Source organism: Coturnix japonica, chromosome Z (assembly GCF_001577835.2).
Source record: "Coturnix japonica isolate 7356 chromosome Z, Coturnix japonica 2.1, whole genome shotgun sequence".
In the NCBI taxonomy this organism is placed as follows: Eukaryota; Metazoa; Chordata; class Aves; order Galliformes; family Phasianidae; genus Coturnix; species Coturnix japonica.
In genome coordinates this window covers 33577544-33597285 of record NC_029547.1, presented here as the reverse complement: position 1 = coordinate 33597285, position 19742 = coordinate 33577544, and the positions used below count along the sequence as shown (strand labels likewise).

Sequence of the window (19742 nt, the reverse complement as noted above, 5' to 3'; positions counted from 1 at the left end):
TTTAATGATCATCTACTCCAACACTCCTGCAAAGAATAGGTATGTCTACAGGTTGATCAGGCTGCTCGGAGGCAAACCCAGCCTGACCTTCAGTGTCTCCAGGCATGGGGAATCCGCTCACTCTCTGGGCAACTTGTAACAGTGCTTCACCACCCTTACTTTAAAAACTTTTACCTTATATCTTAACAAAATCTACCCTCTTTTAGTTTGGAACCATTTCCCCTTGTCCTACCACGACAGGCCTTGCTAAAGAGTCTGTTCCCTTCTTTCTTATAGTCCGCCTTTAGACTGTATTCCACTCTCAGCCCTCTTTCCCAAGCTGAACAGCCCCAGCTCTCCCAGCTTGTTCTCACATGGGAGGCATTGTTTATCAGATTGTGAGTTTCCAACCCTTTGGCATGTCTGGGCTGCACTGAATGCATTGTCTTGGACCACATATAAAATAGATTATGTACATAAGTAATATTATTTATAATGTTATAAATTTATAATGTTTTGTAATTTATTTAAGCTACATGTTTTGTTAAAAAAATACAAAAAGAGACAAAGTAAAACATAAAACTATTAGGATATTCCACCTTGTTTTTGTGAAACTAACACATTAGGTTTGTTCAGTAGCAGTGGATGCAATTCTCAGCCAGTTCTCAAGGTGCTTATCAGAGCTTTTTGATGGAGTTTCACTCTTCTTGTGCTCCCTTCTTGAAAACAGGTGTTTACAAATACGCATACTGCCAAAATTGATGGCAGGAGTAAGGCATGATTCTGAAGTGAGGGATATTCATCTTTCCTAAGAAAGGTCTTTTAGAAGTCTAATGAAGAGAAATGATAAGATTTTTGGCTGCTAATCTATAGAATCCATTTGAAAATTCACCAGTAATTGGCTTATGTCAACAGAAAATGGAGCATTTCCTTAATGGGGGTTTGCCCACCCAACAAGGCAGTCTTGTGAGCATAAGCTGTCAAACACAGCTTTCCAAATGTATACAATCAATTAATTGAGATGCAGCATCACTAATTGTATTCACACTGGCAAATGATATTTGTGATTTCAAATTTACTGAGATTTTTGCAGTTTCATTTGTGTTGACAGATTGTACAGGGCCAAAGGAGATAAAAGCTTTTACTTTAACAAGTTACAGTTGTATGTCTGATAACTGGTAAATTACATTAATCACAAAGCTTATGTCGGTAAGCAACACCAAAAGACAATGTCTACTACAATACCAGATTTTGATAACATTGGTTATTCTCAGATGGCTATTTCCTGAGCACTATACAGTGGAAAGCCTTTTGAATACTTATTCTGCTGTAATGAAGAATTCTTGGAAATAATTTATTCAACTTCTTATCTGTAAGAATGTCTGCTTTGGTGTATAACAGTACAGATTATTGCCTATATTGCTATTAAGTATATTTTCTGTTTAAGGAGGATTCTGACAATGATTTGGTCCTACCATGCATAGCACATTTAGGCATCATGGTTCTCTGCAAATCTTTGTGAGGGTGATTGCCTGAAAGGTTCTGGAAGTAAACATGTTCAGGGTTTGTTTAAACTAGTTAAAATTAAACTGTTTGAAAACTAACCCCTCTGTTTGTTTATTTGTTTGCTTGTTTGTTGGTCATGTGTGTTCTTTATCTAGGATTTACAGGAGATACGTCCTCAGGATGTCATAACCTCCAAAATGTCATAACTTCCGTCTGTGTTCTTTTTCAAAATCTAAAATTACTTTGTTCTATTAGAAGTCAGATGAAAAGAGTTGCATCCTTTCCTTTCATTCTTGTTCACTTGTTTAAACATTCATCTGGGTCAGGGCAAAAGTCCATCTGCTGCAGCTGCAAATGAACCAAACCTGTACCTTGAAACATAAGGTCTCATAAGGGAAACTTTCATACTTTTGTGTTGTTTATATGTTCACCTTCGTGTATGTTTGGTGGCCCTGCTAGGCAGGGGGGTTGGAACTACATGATCCTTGAGGTCCCTTCCAACCCGGGTCATTCTGTGATTCTGTGATGTAAGCTTTAAGTGACATCCCTGAATTCCCAACAGAAAACAATGTAGAACACTGTGGTGGTGTGAATATGGCATAAGGATTGCTTTTTGTATAGATGCAGCGGACTCTTCAGTGCACCTTTGTATTTGTCAGTGATCAAACTGTTCTACTAGCACTGTCTACTGACTGTAAGTGTAGATATAAATCCAAAATCCTCAAGTACATATGCTCAGGTTTTTCAATGTCGCATCACTGTGGCAAAGTATCAAGGTATCCAGTTGTTTTACTGTTCTTTATTAGTTTATTTATTTATTTCCTGCTTCCTATTTTTAGCTTGAAACTCTTATCTACAGCCTCAGCCACTACTGCAGTCCTAATACAGGACCAAGAATCGGTGAGGCCTTTCCACCTTTCAGATACCTTCTCTCATTATATTTGATTTATTAGCTTCAATTCTAATTTTATTTTACTATAGTGTGTTATCTTGCCTTCTGACACCATATTTAGTAAATCAATTTGTTTCTCCTAAGATCATTGCCGTTGTTTTTAGTTATTTGTGGTCCTGTTTCCCCTCTCCAGAGGCCCAAATCTGCAGATCCCTCTGCCCCACTAGTGACAGAACTGGGGTGAACCAGCCCGTAAACCATTGACAAAAGCGAGATAAGTTTACTGAAGATCAGAGGAATTTAGGCAGATTAGTGGAAAAAAAGTGAATTAGAGAACAGACAGTCAGGTGCTGGAGTTTCTATAGCAGCCTTCTGTTTTTGACATATACTAGTTCTCTTTGGAACATCTTTCTTGCTATGGTGGGTGGAGGAGGAAGTATGAGAGAGAATTGGTTTTGTGGGTTTTTGCACATTTTGGCTTATTCAAAATATTTAACCAGAGTACAGTGAAATACAAGAAACTTTTCATTAAAATGACAAGAGATGTTAGAGTGATCCCATACACAAGATACTCACTGCATTTGTCAGAGTGAATTCAAAGTGCTGGGGTGCAGCTAGGATTAAGCCTTTGAAACATGATGAGGAGATTCCAGGTTTTCAAAGCAAATTCTTACAATTGTTAAACAAGTCATTAACAATAATGACAGAGCATGTTAATCCAAACAAGGTTAGGAGAGCAAGATAAGGCAGTCTTTCATTCAATATGAGCTTTCTGTCTGATTGTTCACTCTCCCCCCCACCCCCCACCCCTTTTTTTTTTTTTTTCAGAACTACTTCAGAGAAGAACTTGAAATAAAGTGACATATAAGATGAATCTTTCCAGAGTACCTTCCTGTTGAGAAACTTTTGATAAATGTAGGTCCTTGCTTTGACTTTTTTGGACTCACGTAACTTTGCATTCTTTCTCTTGTTGAAGATGTAATGATTAAAAGATTAAAACTCAAAGAGGTGGAAACAGTGATTTTCTCTAGAGTTGTTTCTAGTTCCAGAGCTCCAAAGGAGCTTAAAAGGAAAGAGGAAAACTTTCCTCTTTGAGGAAAATAATGACGTTTTCAAAATGGTTTTGTGCAAAGAATTTATTCTTTCACAGTAAAGGGCCATAAAGAACATCCTTTAGTACAATGAATTAAATTGTTGTAGTAATACAAAAATCACATTGCAGTGTTCCTTTAAATTACATTACTAAATAAATATTAGTTATCCCCTTTGCCATCCTCCAATAAACTTGAGGCATTTACATCAGAAATATGTAACTTGCTTGAGCAAATGGTATCTAAATCATTTGGAGCTTGAGAAGCTAATTAGAAAGGAAAGAAGGAGTGCTGTTTTGTGGCTGTATTTATATACCATATTTCCCTTTGCAGTAAACCAAGAAGTCTGTGTGTGCAGTGAAAGACTATTTAACAAGCTCTTGAACAAAGGGTAATCAGAGATTGCTACACAATTTTTTTTTTTTCTTTTTTTTTTTTTTTTCCTTCATACAAACCAGGAATACAGTGAAGCAATCTGGAGTAATCACAATCTCAACTCTTAAAAATCATGTAATAGGTGCACAGTTTCACTGGGAACCATGCCACAAGATTGTAAGCGGAAATATGTTGGCTTTGAGGAGCATAGCTGCACCTGGTGACATCAACAAAGAAAATCTGATCAGAATCAGAAACCTTGCCCATGCTATTACAAAAAGGTATGTAACTGTTATCACAATGTAGTAAACTACTGGCATGCTACTCCAGTGACATTTGCATCAGACAAATACAACAACCTTGTCTATATCTGCACTATTTTAAAAGAGAGTAGCAAAGTTTGCAGTAAGTATGTAAGGTTTGAGTGGTTGTTTGATGTTTATTATGATGCATGAGCATACATACACATTGGGAAAGGATTTGCTGTCCACAAAAATGCACAGGAATGTATTCTTTTAAACAGCCTACATCTGGAGTGCAACTCCAAGCCTAAAAAGGATTCATGTGAAGCATAAGGAAGAAAATGTTTTTAGAAGCCATTCTGCTGCCAAAACAAGCACTAGTTAAAATCTTAAGATCAGCCTGAAAAGGAGTAAATAAACATACTTAACTAAATTGCTGCAATTTAATAGGAAAAGAAGCAGCAGAAAATCCATAAGACAGTAGAGAGTTATCTAAATGAATAACTTTCATCATCATATTCAAGCTCGTCTTCTTCATCATCCTCCAAAAGTCCATATCTAAATTTACGGTAGACTGTGCCATCCTGACCCATATATACAATGTCATCTTCTTCATCATCATCTTCGATATCTCGATCTCTGTATTCAATCACTTGATCTTCTTGATAGCTTGTGCTCTCATGATAATTGCTTGCATAGGATGAAAAGATTTTGGAGTCATTTGTCAGCTTCTCATACCTACCTTTACTGACAGTGCGTGGTTTTGATTTTGATTTTCTCCAGATGACAACAATGGCTCCAATGACGAGGACAAGTAAAATGCAGGTAATGACAAAGAAAGCAGTTTTGGTTTTGCTCACTTTTGGCAGTGTGGTCCGTAATACACAGTCATCTGACAACAGAAATAACGTATATGTTAAATAAAGTTGTGTGTTTATGTGTGAATTGGTGAAGTTGTTTTTTAAGGACTAAGTATGTTTTAACAGTGATGGTGTAAGTAAGCACGGTTGTTGAGACAGCTTTGTTTCTTTACTAGACTAGCAGTAATCAGAAAGAAGCAGAAATCTAATAGGTCTAATCTAATAATCTAAGAGGTTGACAAATACAGTCTTTCTTTCCAATAGTAGGGAAGATATTGAGAATCTCTCCCCTGCCCAAGATATTTATGCTTTTCACTATCAGGCACCTAAAAAGACTTGAAGACAGGCTGTGTGCCACAAGCCTGTTTTTCAAAATTCTATCAGTTTGCTCCATAAAAATATTTTTCCACCTTACAGATCATCAGTTGTATAAAATACTACAGCTGTTTTGAAGTCGACAGTATGATTTTGACTTAGGAGCTTAAAATGATGTTCTCAAATTGCTATTCATTGAATAAAGCACTTCCCAGACAACTGTTTTATGAAGTGCTTGGCAATTTGGCACAGTAGATGGGAGTGAGAGAACTGCAGCAGTTGCAATTGCTGTTATTTGGTTAAAGACCTTCCTATTCTAATGGTAGAGCAGTAGAAATAACACCACATAGTTGTAGCTCAGCAGTATGTTTTTGCTTTTCCCCTCTTCATGTCTAGAAGTGAGCTTAGTCAGCCATACTGTCCACCAGTGGCACTGCTGCCCCTCAGGATGGTCCTACCTTGTGTTTCACTGCAGTCACAGCACTCTGGGATGTGTTCAGTGTCACTGCAGCAGGGTAGGCAGCGGCCTTCTTCCAGGTAGAGCTGCATGTCAGCTGGACAGACGGTACAGTTGAGAGGTCCAGGTCCCTTGCACTCTGTGCATGTGCTGTCACATCTCTCACACTTCGTCTCGTCCTCCTTCAGACACAAAACAAATGATGCACCTTTCTTTTCATCTTCCTTGTCCCTAACCCGAGAGTACTGCTCTGTGTTTCACTGAGTGGTCACATCTGGATGCCAAAGGTATCAATTGCAAAATACAGTAGGGAGTAGGAAAACTGAAATTTTGTTAATACTTCTTAGGCTTGTGCTGATCTACTTGTAGGAAGATGGATAAAGACTTGTAGGAGCTTAGAGATCTGACTCTGCAAGACAACTGGCTAGAACTCACTCCGCATATATGCTTTTTTTCCAAAAACTGTTTTTCTTTTGCTAGTCCTGTAGTACTAGATTTGTGTCTCTTTAGCACTAATGATATCAAAACAGCCTCCAAAAATTAACTCAAGTATAATTGAAAGTACTGAGATGGGAGAAGCAAGAGAGAATACGCTGAAGGAAGAAAAATAAAAAATAAGAAGAAAGCAAAAATATGAGAGAATAAATTCCCTTTCTGATTAGGAAGGGACAGAAATAAGGAGCAAAGTTGGCTGGAAATTTTATAGCAATGTAAAATTTTATTAGCTTGCATTGGTTCTATTTCACAGAAACGCAGTCATAGAATGGCTTGGGTTGGAAGGGAGGCTAAAGTTCACCTTGCTCCAACTCCCTGCCATGGGCAGGGCTACCATACACTAGATCAGGCTGCCCAGGCAGGGGGGTCCACGAGCTTACTGCCCTCCTGTTATGGACATAGATTGATCTAGGTAACTCTGACATGTAATAATATGTGAAAGAACTTTTTTTATAGTAAGAGCGACAGAGCACTGGAACAGGTTGCCCAGAGAGGTTATGGAGTCTTATTCTATGGCGATATCTAGGACCTGTCTGGGTGCCTACCTGTGTGACCAATTGTACTTGCTTTAGTGGGGAAGTTGGACTCTGTGATCTCTTTATGTCCCTTTCAACTTCTGCAATTCTGTGACTGTGAGATTCTGTGATCTCTGGCCAGTTGTCTTGCTTTGCTGCTATATTCTTGAACAAACATCTTTGGAAGGCAATTGGTGTAGAAACCAGGAAGCAAGCTAGCTGCACAGACACAAACCTGATTGTGTTCTTATTCTGTTAAATATACAGCGTTAACTTCAGCCTCTCTTTTCACTAGATTCCTGCTAGCAGAACTGCCTTTCAGAAATGTGATGTGATTTCTCACAAACAAAGAAGCAGAAATCCCAGTGGAAATCTCAGTTAAACTAGGGTAAAATAAATACTCTTTTAATAACATAGTTCATTTTGTACACATGACTTTCGTATCATCTTTGGCAGAGTAATGTCTTTATAATTACTCTTAGAGAAGTGTTCTAAAACAGAAAGATCCAAGAAGAGAAACAATGCTTTCTTTGTCAAGAGAAGAGGCTTTTTAAAAGCCTTGAAAACTCAGAGAAGAACATTCTGTGTTTGTGTTGTGTTCAGAAGTTAAAGGACAGCATACTAATCACAGGACCAAGTGCCTGTGAGTATTACCTCTTGTCCTGGTGCCTCCTGGACTTTGTAGTAACCTACAAAGCAGTCTGAGGTGCACATTCCACTTAACAAACTGTAGCTCCATACACAAGATGTGCAGCTGAATCCTTCCTTTCCTGAAAAGGAAAATAAAACAACAATATTAAAGCAGTAACAATTTTCATCTAACTTCATTTTGAAAATGCACTGATCACTACTACCAATGAAAAGGGACGCTTGTCAACTTTAAGAATCTGAAGTGGGGGGTCCAGCTTGAAGAAACTGGTACTAAAATAATATTGAATAGGTTATGTGTGATGCTGAGGTTTTGTGTGCTCCAAAACTGCATTCATTCTCTGTGCATAAGCAGTGCAGATGCATTTCAGAACAGCTACAGATTTGCTATTTAAGAGGATGAGCTTGTATTTTATCTTAGTAGTAACTACAATAGAAAATGTAATATTTTTATCATGAATTAAGAAAAAAAGTCATGATTAGAAATGATAAGTTATATGACAATGCTTTTGTCCCAAATCCAAAATAAAATACTTGTTATTTATTATAATGCTATTATGCAGCCACATTTTAATACTTCTTGAAGGTCTCTTCACTCTTGGATTGATTTCCACAGTTTTAAATATTGTTATGTTGCAATTAGCCATCTGTGCTATCCAATATATCCACCATCCAAAACAATTCTTATACACTGCATGGGGAAGTTTGAGCTGCAGAGCAGAAGCTGCTAGCTATTGTCTGATATCATTCCAAGTGGACTAATGCTGCCCCATTCCAAAGTGCATGCAGTATTATAAAGGGAAGAGAAGAAACTGAATACGTGGAGGGTGCCATAGGGGAAAGCATACCTTGAAATAAACTTGGTGAAATACTTAATTGTATTAAAAACAGCAGACATCAAACTGATGTTTTTACCCCACACTGAATATAAATGTTATGGCCTGAACTGTTGTTAGCTGTTGATTTTCTGCTCTTTCCTTTACAGACCACAAAGGTCTGAGGTTACATTTAAATCCATTGGCTTTCACAGAATAATATATAGTAGGTTAGCTCAAAGATGGAGATATTATTCAGTGTTTGTGCAAGAAGCACAGTGTAGCTGTGTAGGCAACAAAGACCTTCTATTTTGAAGTGGATGAGCATCTTTGTGTGAGGCCTGATGGACTGAAAACTTAATTACCATTGTCAGTTTATTTCTCTTCTCATCTTCCCCTCACTGCAAGAAAGACATCGAGGCCCTGGAACACGTTCAGAGGAGGGCTACAAAGCTGGTGAGGGGTCTGGAGCACAGGCCATATGAGGAGAGGCTGAGGGAGCTGGGATTGTTCAGCCTGGAGAAGAGGAGGCTCAGGGGAGACCTTATTGCTCTCTATAACTTCCTGAAGGGAGGTTGTAGTGAGCTGGGTGTTGGCTTCTTCTCTCGTGTAATTGGTGATAGAACTAGAGGGAATGGTTTTAAGCTGCACCAGGGGAGATTCAGGCTGAACATTAGGAAGTATTACTTCTTGGAAAGGGTAGTCAGGCATTGGAATGGACTGCCCAGGGAGGTGGTGGAGTCACCGACCATGGGAGTGTTCAAGAAACGTTTGGCTGTTGTGTTGATGAATATGATTTAGCTGGGAAGTATTGGTAATGGTTGGACTAGATGATCTTCTAGGTCTTTTCCAACCTTGATAATTCTGTGATTCTGTGATTCTGATTCTGTGATTCTCTGGGAACTCACTCTCCACTCTCCTCTGTATGGCTGGTCTGTGCTCAGTGCCTGCAGGTGGCCCCATGGGGAGCCTGCTGGAAATTCATATCCTTGCTTTGATATTGGTTGATTTTAAAGGCAAGGTGGCAACATGAAACAGCCAGAAGAGCAAGAAACCCTGGTGTGTAGGAGAAGCTGGTAGCCTCTGGGGAAGTCTTGGTCTTCTATGGCCAGAGTTCATTGACGGTTGGTAGGGTTATGTACAGCACAACTATTTGTTGTGTGTTTACAGATCTTGGAGCAGAGGGAGGAAAAGAAAGGAAACAGGGGTGCCTAGACAATCTTGGCAGGTGTTTTGATAATCTCTTTTATGTAGCCAAAGCAGAGCACATGCTTTTTACCTTCGCAAGTTCGGCAGGAAGGGTGGCATCTTTCACAGACATTGTCATCCTTGTTTTCATAGTAATATTCAGGACAAGAGCTAACACATTGTTTCTTGGAGTGCAGCAGGTAGAAGTATGTATCACAGAAGAGGCAGTCTGTTGGTTGAGGCCCCATGCACTCCTTACAGCCCTTGTGGCAGCGCTCGCATGACCCAGTGGAGTTTTGTGGAAAATAGCTGAAACAGATTTGATAGTTGTGCCTTTGCAACATATCTAACACTGGCAGGAAAACCAGAAAATCTTTCATCAGAAGCTCTTTCTCTGATTACACGAATATATAAAAGTGATAATGATGTCATTACAGTAAATATTTTCAGTCCCAGTGGAAGAAGAATGAATATCCTTGGCCATTGGAATTCAGCTACAATGCAAGTCTTTGTAAAATAAAGAGTGTATAAAGAAAGGCTTTCTAAAATTTAAGATGAATTCAGGTACAAAATAAGTATGTAAGTAGGCAGGTCCCAGAAAACATAAGCTCCATTTTGATTTTGACAGGGATGTTTAGTGAGATATTGGTTAAGCAATGAGCTTATCACTACTGTGAAGACCTGCTGTCAGATGGAAAATCATCAATTTCATGATTCCTTTCAAATCCACAAGCAAGTTTAGTCACAGGGTTCCAGTGGAGGGACAACTGGTTCACCTAAGCTGGGCAGTCAGAGATAAAAAGGGAAGAGCTGCATTGTGGCTGTGTTGAGATATGGCCATGACAGACTTCCAGTTCAACAGAATGATAACTGAATTTGAATGCCAGCATGACTGCATTACTGCAAAATCAAATGGACCTGAGCCACAATTCATAACTCCAATTTTCGGATTTAAATTTATGTGACATAGTCAGAAGAAATAATTGAACTCATGTTGTGAAACTGAATGTACTTGTATTAATGAAGTTGTTGCCCAGGAGTTTGACCATTCAGTTAAAAGATGTTTTAGTGTTTGGATTTATTATGATCAATTATAAACATTTGTGAAATGCAAAACAAAAATAATCTCATCTAAAGTTCAAGTTAGGTGGAGCCTGCAAGGGTGACTGTCTCCTGTGCTCAAGCTGATAACCTAGAGTATTTATTCTGCTCTACTCTTTTCTATATAAACAACATAAGAGCATCTTCAGAGAGTGAGAGTGACCACAAAATGTCAGACAGTCCCATTTTGGGAGCAAACATACTAGTTTTATACTGTGAGGGGAGGTTTTCCACTGCCTCTGTACTAGAACAGCATAAGACTGCTGGAAATAAAATTTAGTTCTATCCGACTCTAAAAAAAATACGAGAAAAACAAACTATTTTCTCAAAGTACTCTCTGCACTGTTGCTCTTTGCTAAAGACCTTGTGTCTTACCCTGTTGGACACTGGTTTACGCATGCTTTTCCTTGTCTGTACAAGCCGGGTTTACAGGAAAGGCACTGTGAGCTGTGTTTTCCACTGCAGGTTGCACAGGTGATGTGGCATGGGGAGCACCGTCCTTCATCACTGTCAGCATAGTGCCCAGCAGGGCATGTTTCAGCACAGGTTGTATCTGCACAAACGGCAATGAGAAATAGCACGTCATAGTATTTGCTGCTATAAAATAACTTACAAAGCATTCCTAGACTAGACTCTAACAGGAGATGCTGTTAATGCTTGTACTGGAGCAAGGAAAGGGAATGCTAGGGCATACATAGTAACTTCTTCTCAGTCTTTTCAGTTAAGTCATCCTCATTTCTGTACATCACGTACATCAGCAGGATCTTCAGAGCAGATTATTTTTTTGTCTTTAGGGAACATAAATGCGTAGCAGATAATAATGAACAGCTGTGATTTCATTCAAAATACACAAAAGAAGAAATAATAATGAAGGAGCTTTCTATAGACATAAATATTTCCCACAGTTTTCACTCATAAAAGGTTGATCTCATTGCATTCTCTGTATATGATGAATCTGAAATTCAGTGACTGTTATTTGCTGGTCTTTAGCCCTACATGTAGTTGCTGCTTTGTGTTACAAGAATAAATGTCTTCCATACTGCCAAATGTACCAGGTACATCACGTTGACTGAAATATCAGAGGGTCATTAGCAGCATAGGAATCAGGAATAAGAAGCTAAGTGATTCAAATAACTGCAAGCATGTTAAGCTAAGAGAGCAGTCATCACTTACCTAGTAGCTTAATATTTATTATTTAGCTTGTTTTCATATTTTGATGATTAAAATTGGGGCCATAAGGATATTTCCTTTTTTTTTTTTTTTTTTTTTTTCCACCAATGGGAATTGTGCAAAACAATTTGATGTGTTGGTATAAAACACAGACCTAATGCAAAGCATCCAAAATTTAAGAATGCAAAATCTGTGTCAGATTAGACTCAGACATCTTGGGGTCAGTTTCACTTCAGGCTTTCTTTATGTATTTCTAGCATGAAAGATCATTTTAATCAGTTTCTCTCCAACTAATTTTCTAATTTTTTTCTTGAAAAAATTGCAAAGAAAAGATTGTCCCTCTCTTCTTCTTCTTAAGACCTTTATAGAAAGTAGCAGTGATGGTAAATAGGAAGTGAATTTAAAAAATTAAATACATTTTGTTTATCTATGGGATTTGTTGCTGCTTAGAAGTCTTCCTTTGGCACCAGTGAGTGGCCAGCCCAGAAGGATAATTTTTCTCTCTCTTTTGAAGTGCTTCTAGGTAGCTCTGCAGAAAGTAGTTATCACTGAGCAAGTCTTCTACTTACCAGGCCAACACTGCAATATTTAGATAGTCTAAAGCAGTCCTAAATGTTTTATGAATGTCACATAAGCTTGTTTATTTCATGCTGCCAGTGTGGAATAAAGCCTACAAGCAGGAGCAATACACTTACTGAAAAGATAGCGGTTATTTGCACAACTAATACACTGGTGTTCAGTTGGTCCTGAGCAATGAAAACATTTCTTATGACAAGGTTTGCAGGTCTCAGTTTTCTCATCATAGTACTCGTTGCGAGAGCAGTGTCCGTATAGCACGCAGTATCCATTACGATTCAGGATCAGCCCATCTCTGCACTCAAGGCAGGAAGTGGAAGAAGTACAAGTCTTGCATGTCCTATTGCATGCTGAAATGGAGAAACAGAAGGAATATCACCATGTCTTGCTACATTTCAGATTATTATTTCAGTTTATATTTTGCAAGGAACAGTCTCCATCTCAGAGTGAGAGGATGAGGGAAGTAGAGAAAAGTCTCTGCTTCTGCATGGTCAAACCATTCACCATTTTTGATGTCGTGCAAGCAGTTCCTTAGGTTTCCTTTTGCACTGACTGAAAAGTGATTTTCAACATACTGTCTCCAGTGACACTCAGCACTTTACCAGAGCGGTTGTTCATTACAATGAACACATTCTAGTTTTGTTGCCTTCCTCTCTGCGCTGTCTCTATTTTTTGTAAACTGTGATTGATATTTTGTCTCCTTTTGTTATCCCCTCCATTTCCAGGACTTGTATAGACATGGTCAGCAAGGGCAGGTCCTTTTAGAGTGGTGTTTTGCTAATCTACTGAGGTCTTACTGCTATTCTGGAGAAAACAGCAGCTACCAACCTTGACAGTCTTTGGTCTCATCTTCATAGTAAGTCCCTTCAGGGCACTCTTCAGAACACATGCCATCATACAGGACAAAGTAGTTGACTGCACACTCAGTACAGTCATCTGAGTCTGGTCCATTGCAATCCTTGCAGTCCGCATGGCAGGGAAAGCAGTGCTTGTCTTCAGCATAGAATTGGGAAGGGCAGTCATCTACACACTTCCCTTCATGCAGGAAGAAACCATCCACGCACTCTACGGGAAACAACAAACAAGGTAAGCAAAAGTGCTGATGCTGACTTCAGTATGTGAGGGAGCAGTGCATGTCATAGCAGGAGATAAGCAGACAGCTTTTGTAGTACTTTTTCTTCTAACTCTTCCCCTCTAACATGCCTATCATAGCCTAGGTCCCATGAAGCTTTTTCTGCTTCTTCTCTAGAGTTCTAGAAGCAAAATCAGCTATTCATTTTTGTTGATAATAATCAATTCTGCCACTGTATACTGGTGGACATAGTTGTTCATTTCTGAACTTTGGTTTGATTTGTTATTACATGAATCCAGTTGGAATATTGGTCAGAATGTTTGGCTACAGCTTGTATTCAACAGCTAAATTTGTTAGAAGTACTTGGTTTAACTGTGTTGTTTAAGATTTTCCTTTTCCTTTATGTTTCCAGGATATTTTGCTAAATATGAGCTATACTGGGAATATTCTGATGTGCATTCAGATTCAGCACGTTGAAGTATTTCCTAAGCATACATTTCTGGATAATGTTCCATGACAAACGTTTCACTTCCTGCTGTGAGTAGTATTGCAAAGACACATAAAGTTCAACCAAACTAGGAAGGAGGCATTCTGTATCTCACAGTGGTGTGCCTGTATTTAGACATGAATACAATAAACCAGCATCAAACCAATGTAAGCTCTGAAGAACAACAGGAACACACAAAGCAAGATGAAATTGCTTTACAGATGACTGGCTTAGACTGATTCTCCTCATAAAACATCAATTGCTTAGCAGAGTTTTTCCTTGTTTTGGTTTGGTTTGGTTTACAGAATTTCTTTGCAGGTCTGTTTATTCTGTCAGTCTGCTCCTAGAATGATCTAGACAGATTTTATCCAAGTCACAAGCAGTTTGTAATACCTTTGCATGTTTCACTGTGAATGCACTCCTGGCACATGGCAGGACAATGTTTGCAGATTCCGTCAATGGCAAAATGTTTCTCTGAACATGTAGGTTTACATTCCCACTGCTCCAGAAGCAAAGGACTTTTGCAAGACTGGCATTTGGTAGCACTTCCCTTGCATGTCTTACAGGAACCACTGCATTCCTTGCAAGTCCCAGAGTCATTGAAGTATCCCCTATGGAGTAAAAATAAACACAAAGCAAACTTTTCTTCAGCATATATTTACCACAGTCCAGTCCATTAAGAATTATGAGCTTATGTGAGGCTACTGACTTTGCCAGTAGATCATTGGATCTAATAGGTTTCTCACACATTTAGTTACTTGTCCTCCACTCAATTTACATCTTCCATGCCTGCAAGCAGAAAACGTGCATGGCTGGTACCATGAAAGGAGTTTGGCCTTCCCTTATAGCTACACTAAGGATTATTGGACTTCCTTCCCTACCACTTTCTTGGTTTGCCACTTCCATAAGATAGGAAGGTGTATCATGTCTGGGAAAAGAGAGGCTCTGTACTGCCATGACTGATTTTCAGCAGTGATGGCAGAGAGAGAATGAGATGTTACCTCATTGGCCCCAGATGGGAGAAGGAAGAAGCCCACAAGTGTCAAGGCTGGATAGAATAAGGAAGGCCTGATTAAACAGACAACAAACCCATATGTTTAAGCACCTGTGTTTGGTGACAGTAAGACAGGAAAGGAGAAGCAGGTTTTACCAGCATCTCTTGGTGTGTGAGCAGCTGTAGGCAACCCAGGTTGAGGCAATTAGTCATGAGGAAAACAACAAGAAAGTAGGCTTATATTTAAGGAGAGATGAAATCCAGTCTGCCTATACTCTCAAGATTAAAATGTTAGAACATAGAGGGAAAAGCAAATCTCTATTTTCAGATGATTGTTAATCCATGTGTATGCAAACACTCATGAAATCTAAGGAAGAAATTGACTTGCAAAGCAAAAAACGTACTTCACTTAAGCAAGTCTGGTAGCATGATATGACCTCCTAGAGATTACATTTCCAAAGAGGGTCTGAGGGGGTATGTTAGGAGCAAGGCTAGAGAAAAATTAAGAAGAGCTTTTCTGTAATCTATTCTTATCTTCTTTCTTTTTTTCTTTCTTTTTTTTTTTTTTCCCCCTAATCTTTAGCCATAATCCCGTATCTATTTCTGACAGTCCCTTCTTCTTTTGTTCCAGTCTTGAGCGCTTTCATTGTCCTCTGTCAGAAGTTATCAGTGCAGCAAATTAACCCTTCCTCTGTGCTGTACAAAAAAAAAAAAACTCTAAAAAAAAATTCTTATAGAATTCTCTGCTTCAATGGAGAGTAGAATCATAGAATTGTTTCAATTGGAAGGGACCTCTAGAGTTCATATAGTCCACATCCTCTGCAATGAACAGAGACATCTATAACTAGATCAGGTTCTTGTGAGCTCTGTTCAGCTTGACCTTGAATGTTTCCACAGACATTCAGTTATTCGTGCAGAACTTTAACTCAGAGGCTGAAACCAGTGCTGAACTCTGGTAGACTTTGCCAAATAAAAGGAAGTTGTTTTTTAAAGCCTGAAATTTGCTAGTAGCAACTGAAAAAAGTAATTAAATCTGAAAAGCTTTAATTATGTTATACTGATCCTGTTTGGAATAAAAATAAGGAATAAGTACTGAAAACAAGCAACAAAAATGCACATAGTATAAATATACATGTGTAAAACTGCCAGAATATTACTTTCCTTGTCTTTTTTATTTATTTATTTATTTATTTAACCGTTTTTTATTTCTTTTTCCTCCTGGAATAGGGCAGATACTTTGCATTTATTCTGAACTATGCCAGTCAGAATCTGTTTCACTGGCCCTCAAGTACTTATATGACAAAGTTAGCATGAAAGTTCTGCCAAAGAATTTGTGCTGGTAATAAGAAAAGCAGAAGCTGGACATTTTTCTTAAAGGAAAGATTATTCAAGCAAGGGTTTTATATTACATAGCACAGATTTTATACATATATATGTAGCTATGATGAATACTAACAAAGAAAGCACAGAAAATAGGAGAACATAAGATACAGTGAAGTTTAATTCCATTCATTGGAGTAAAAATTAAAGGATGTAAGCCAAGGACAGAAAAGCCTCATAGACTACTGTATTTCTATATCAGATCTCTGAAACATTCTCCTCGTTTCACAGAATCACAAAATCATTGGAATGGACCTCTGGAGATCATTGACTTAAACCCTCTGCTAAAGCAGGTTCTCTAGTGTAGGTTGTACAGGATAGCGTCAGAATGCTCAAATGGGTTTTAAATACATCCTGAGATGGAAACTCTACAGCCTCTTTGGGCAGCTTGTTCTAGTGCTCTGTCATGCTCAAAGGAAAGAAGTTCTTCCACTTGCTTGAAGATGGCATCCTAAATAAATAGTTCACACTCCGAGTAAAGGATGGGTTAGGAGAAGGACTAGACACTTGTCAGTCCCCATGAAGAATGTCCTGAAACACTGTGATCCTTTTGAAGACAGTGGGACCAGTAAAATCTGTCACAGCATTTCCTATTTAGTTTCACTTATGGTTTTTCACTTCTTCTCTAAACCATAGAGAATTTTGTTTACTCAGGCCATCTGAAAATGACTTTTACCTTGTATTTTTTAGTACCTAAGGTTACATTAAGCTTTCTCTTTAAAAAGCCTATTAAGGATTTCAATTAAGCAAAGAGAAGGAGCTCAGTGAGAAAATAAGGAGCAGTCATGGAACAAGGGCTACTTACTCAGGGCATTCCTGTAAGCATCTGCCGTTGTGGAGGAAGAAATACTGTCCTTGTTCAGCCTGACACTTCTGGCAGTGCCAGAGATCGGAGCACACCTCACAGCTGTCCATGCACATCTCACACTTCCCACTCTCAGTGTCAGCAAAAGTTTGTTGTGGGCACTGAGAGACACATGTATGGTGGGCAAGAAATTTTCCTAGCAAGAGAAAAACCCGAGTGGGAATAAACGCCAATTAGAAATATATCCAAAATACTTTTGCTTTCTGTGGATATAAAAATGCTTTCATCTTCATGAAAGTCTGACTTTCTGATGCCTGAAGACATGAATAAAACATTCTTTAAGCAATTTCTAGAAGTAGCTGGGAAATGTAGTAATTCAACCTTCACTAAAATTTAAGGTCAGAAAGAATCATCAGGGTTATTTAACACATCTCTCTGAATAAAACCCTCTTCAATAATACGTTCATCATGTCTACAAATTTTAACTGAAGAGAAAGAAAAGGAACAACATCTACCCTTACTGATAAGGGCATGTGATTTGCTCCTAGCTGATGTCTCACTTCAGCTGTTGGTTTACTTGATTGTGCCTTAAGCTGCTAATGGACTTTCTAGTGACCACATTTGCAAATATTCCATGAAGTATGTAACACACAGTATATTTTGTCTTTTGCAAGTCTTACCCAAAGAAGCTGAAGTCTCTTACCTTCTGGACATGAAGTGCACAGGGCAGCAGATTTGTCACAGGTCCTACATGAAGAATCACACGGTTGCAACTGTTTTTTTGCAGCTGGAATTAAAAGAAAATACAGGCCTGTTTTAGAGTGTTTTCCATGCTTTTATGTTCATTTCCCCTCACTCTGGAAGGTCTGTTCCCTTCATCTTTTTCTTAAGCTGTCGTTACAGTTTGTCTCCCTGGATTTTTTGAATTAGAGCTCCGAACTGGAAAAGCTGATTATTGTGTTCAACTCCACACCCTTAAATGACAAATTAAGAACAGTAAAAAAGGAAAACAGAAAAATTATCCTGAGAGTCACTGAAGCACTATTCTAGACTTCTTATCACAAATGAGGACAATATAGCTAAATATTTTTAGTTTCAGAGCAGTGCTCCAAATACAGATTCCAATCTGTATTCCTGAAAGATTACAAACAGGAAGAAGAGGAAGGTATGTAAATTTTGGGGACTTGATGTAGTTTTGTTGAGCCTTTGTACGAGCTGCTTGTCAGACCATTACCTTGTATCTAAGGGAGAAATCTCTGAGAAGGAAACGTCTGGAAAGATGATTGGTAAACTAATTCTCCCCAGTGATATTGCCTGCTATTTCCCTCCAAAAGAATGACCTGGATGTGTTTCAAATTGAATTTTTATGCCTGCAGGAAGCTAAGACCTTGGTTATGCTTTGCATAGGCTCAGTGCCAGAGAGATTCAAGGACTGTACCAAACGCAAAGAAAGTCTGTTTCCTCAGTGTGTGAGTCTGCATTTTGAGCCAAGTAGTCGTAATGAACATGTGATGAGGAAGTAATAATGAGCAAGCGGACAGAAGACAGTGGTCTCTTAATTTTTCTGTAAATCTAAAATAAGGAATTAATCCAGGGACACAGACAGTTTAGCACCTCAGCACATCCAACTCTTTTGACCAATTAAATAAATGCGTTTGGCTTGTATGGGTTGAGGGACTGACCGACACTATCTGCTACATCTAAATGGTGTTCGTACAATTTTTTGTTCTGCCTCTTTCAGCAAAACACTTTTGAAAGCTGGTATTTTGAATGAAATTCACAGAAGAAGATTTGTTCAGAAGGGGGAAGTAGAAGAGCTGAATCATATAAACAGCTGCTTCCCTTGAGTAGAAATGATAAGAATTATAAACAACAGAGAGGCAATTAGTAGAAAAGGGGTTAATGCATAGTAACATGGCACATAAACAGAAGGAAAAGTAATAATAAAAATGGTAATAATTACTGTTATTATTGAAAAACGCACTGCTGAACAGGCTGATCTGTAGCTATCTCTGACAGGGTTAGTTCCACATCAGTTTGTCTCGGCAGTCCATAACAATGTGTCTCATCTGCAGACTACTGTGCCAGCTGCTCAGAGTGCCTTAATAACTCTTTGCTAAAAAAACTCTCAATATGCTATCCCTGGACAGCATAAGACAGAGCAGGGACACCAAGATTCACTCTTTAACAGCAGGGCACTCAGCGAGGACACAGTCATTCTTTAAAGAGGATCTGGGGAACTACAGGCCAGTCAGCCTGACCTTGGTACCAGAGAAAGTTATGGAACAAATCATCTTGGGTGAGATCACATGGCATGTGCGTGGTGTCCAGGGGATCAGGCCCAGCCAGCATGGGTTCATGAAAGGCAGGTCATGCTTGACCAACCTCATTTCCTTCTACAATTGGGCGACCAGGCTGGTACTGAGGGTAAGGCAGTTGATGTAGTCTACCTAGACCTCAGCAAAGCCTTTGGCACGGTCTCTCACATTATTCTCCTGAGGCAACTGGCAGCCCGTGGCCTAGACAGGTACACCCTTCTTTGGGTAAGGAACTGGCTAGAGGGTTGTGCCCAGTGGTTAATGGAGCTAAGTCCAGCTGGCGGCCCGTTACAAGTGGTGTCCCCCAGGGGTCGTTTCTAGGGCCCATCTTGTTTAAAATCTTCATTGATGACCTAGATTAGGGGATTGAGTGTACCCTCGGTGAGTTTGCAGATGACACCAAGTTGGGAGGTGGTGTTGATCTGCCTGAGGGTAGGGAGGCCCTCCAGAGGGATCTGGAT

At 39.0% G+C, this 19742-nt stretch overlaps 1 protein-coding gene across 1 annotated transcript in view; it reads right to left on the bottom strand.

Annotated features, from left to right (window-relative positions):
- Nucleotides 1-3495: 3495 nt before the first annotated feature.
- PCSK5 (proprotein convertase subtilisin/kexin type 5) overlaps nt 3496-19742 on the bottom strand; it is a 245172-nt gene continuing 228925 nt past the window's right edge. The window contains exons 28-37 of the mRNA XM_015849157.2: nt 17667-17750; nt 16964-17159; nt 14178-14395; nt 13054-13290; nt 12345-12575; nt 10855-11032; nt 9470-9687; nt 7382-7497; nt 5719-5899; nt 3496-4977 (exon numbers count right to left, since the gene is read on the bottom strand). Of these exons, the coding sequence (XP_015704643.1) occupies nt 4574-4977; nt 5719-5899; nt 7382-7497; nt 9470-9687; nt 10855-11032; nt 12345-12575; nt 13054-13290; nt 14178-14395; nt 16964-17159; nt 17667-17750 (2063 nt within the window). The 3' untranslated portion in view covers nt 3496-4573. The remainder of the gene's footprint in view (nt 4978-5718; nt 5900-7381; nt 7498-9469; nt 9688-10854; nt 11033-12344; nt 12576-13053; nt 13291-14177; nt 14396-16963; nt 17160-17666; nt 17751-19742) is intronic.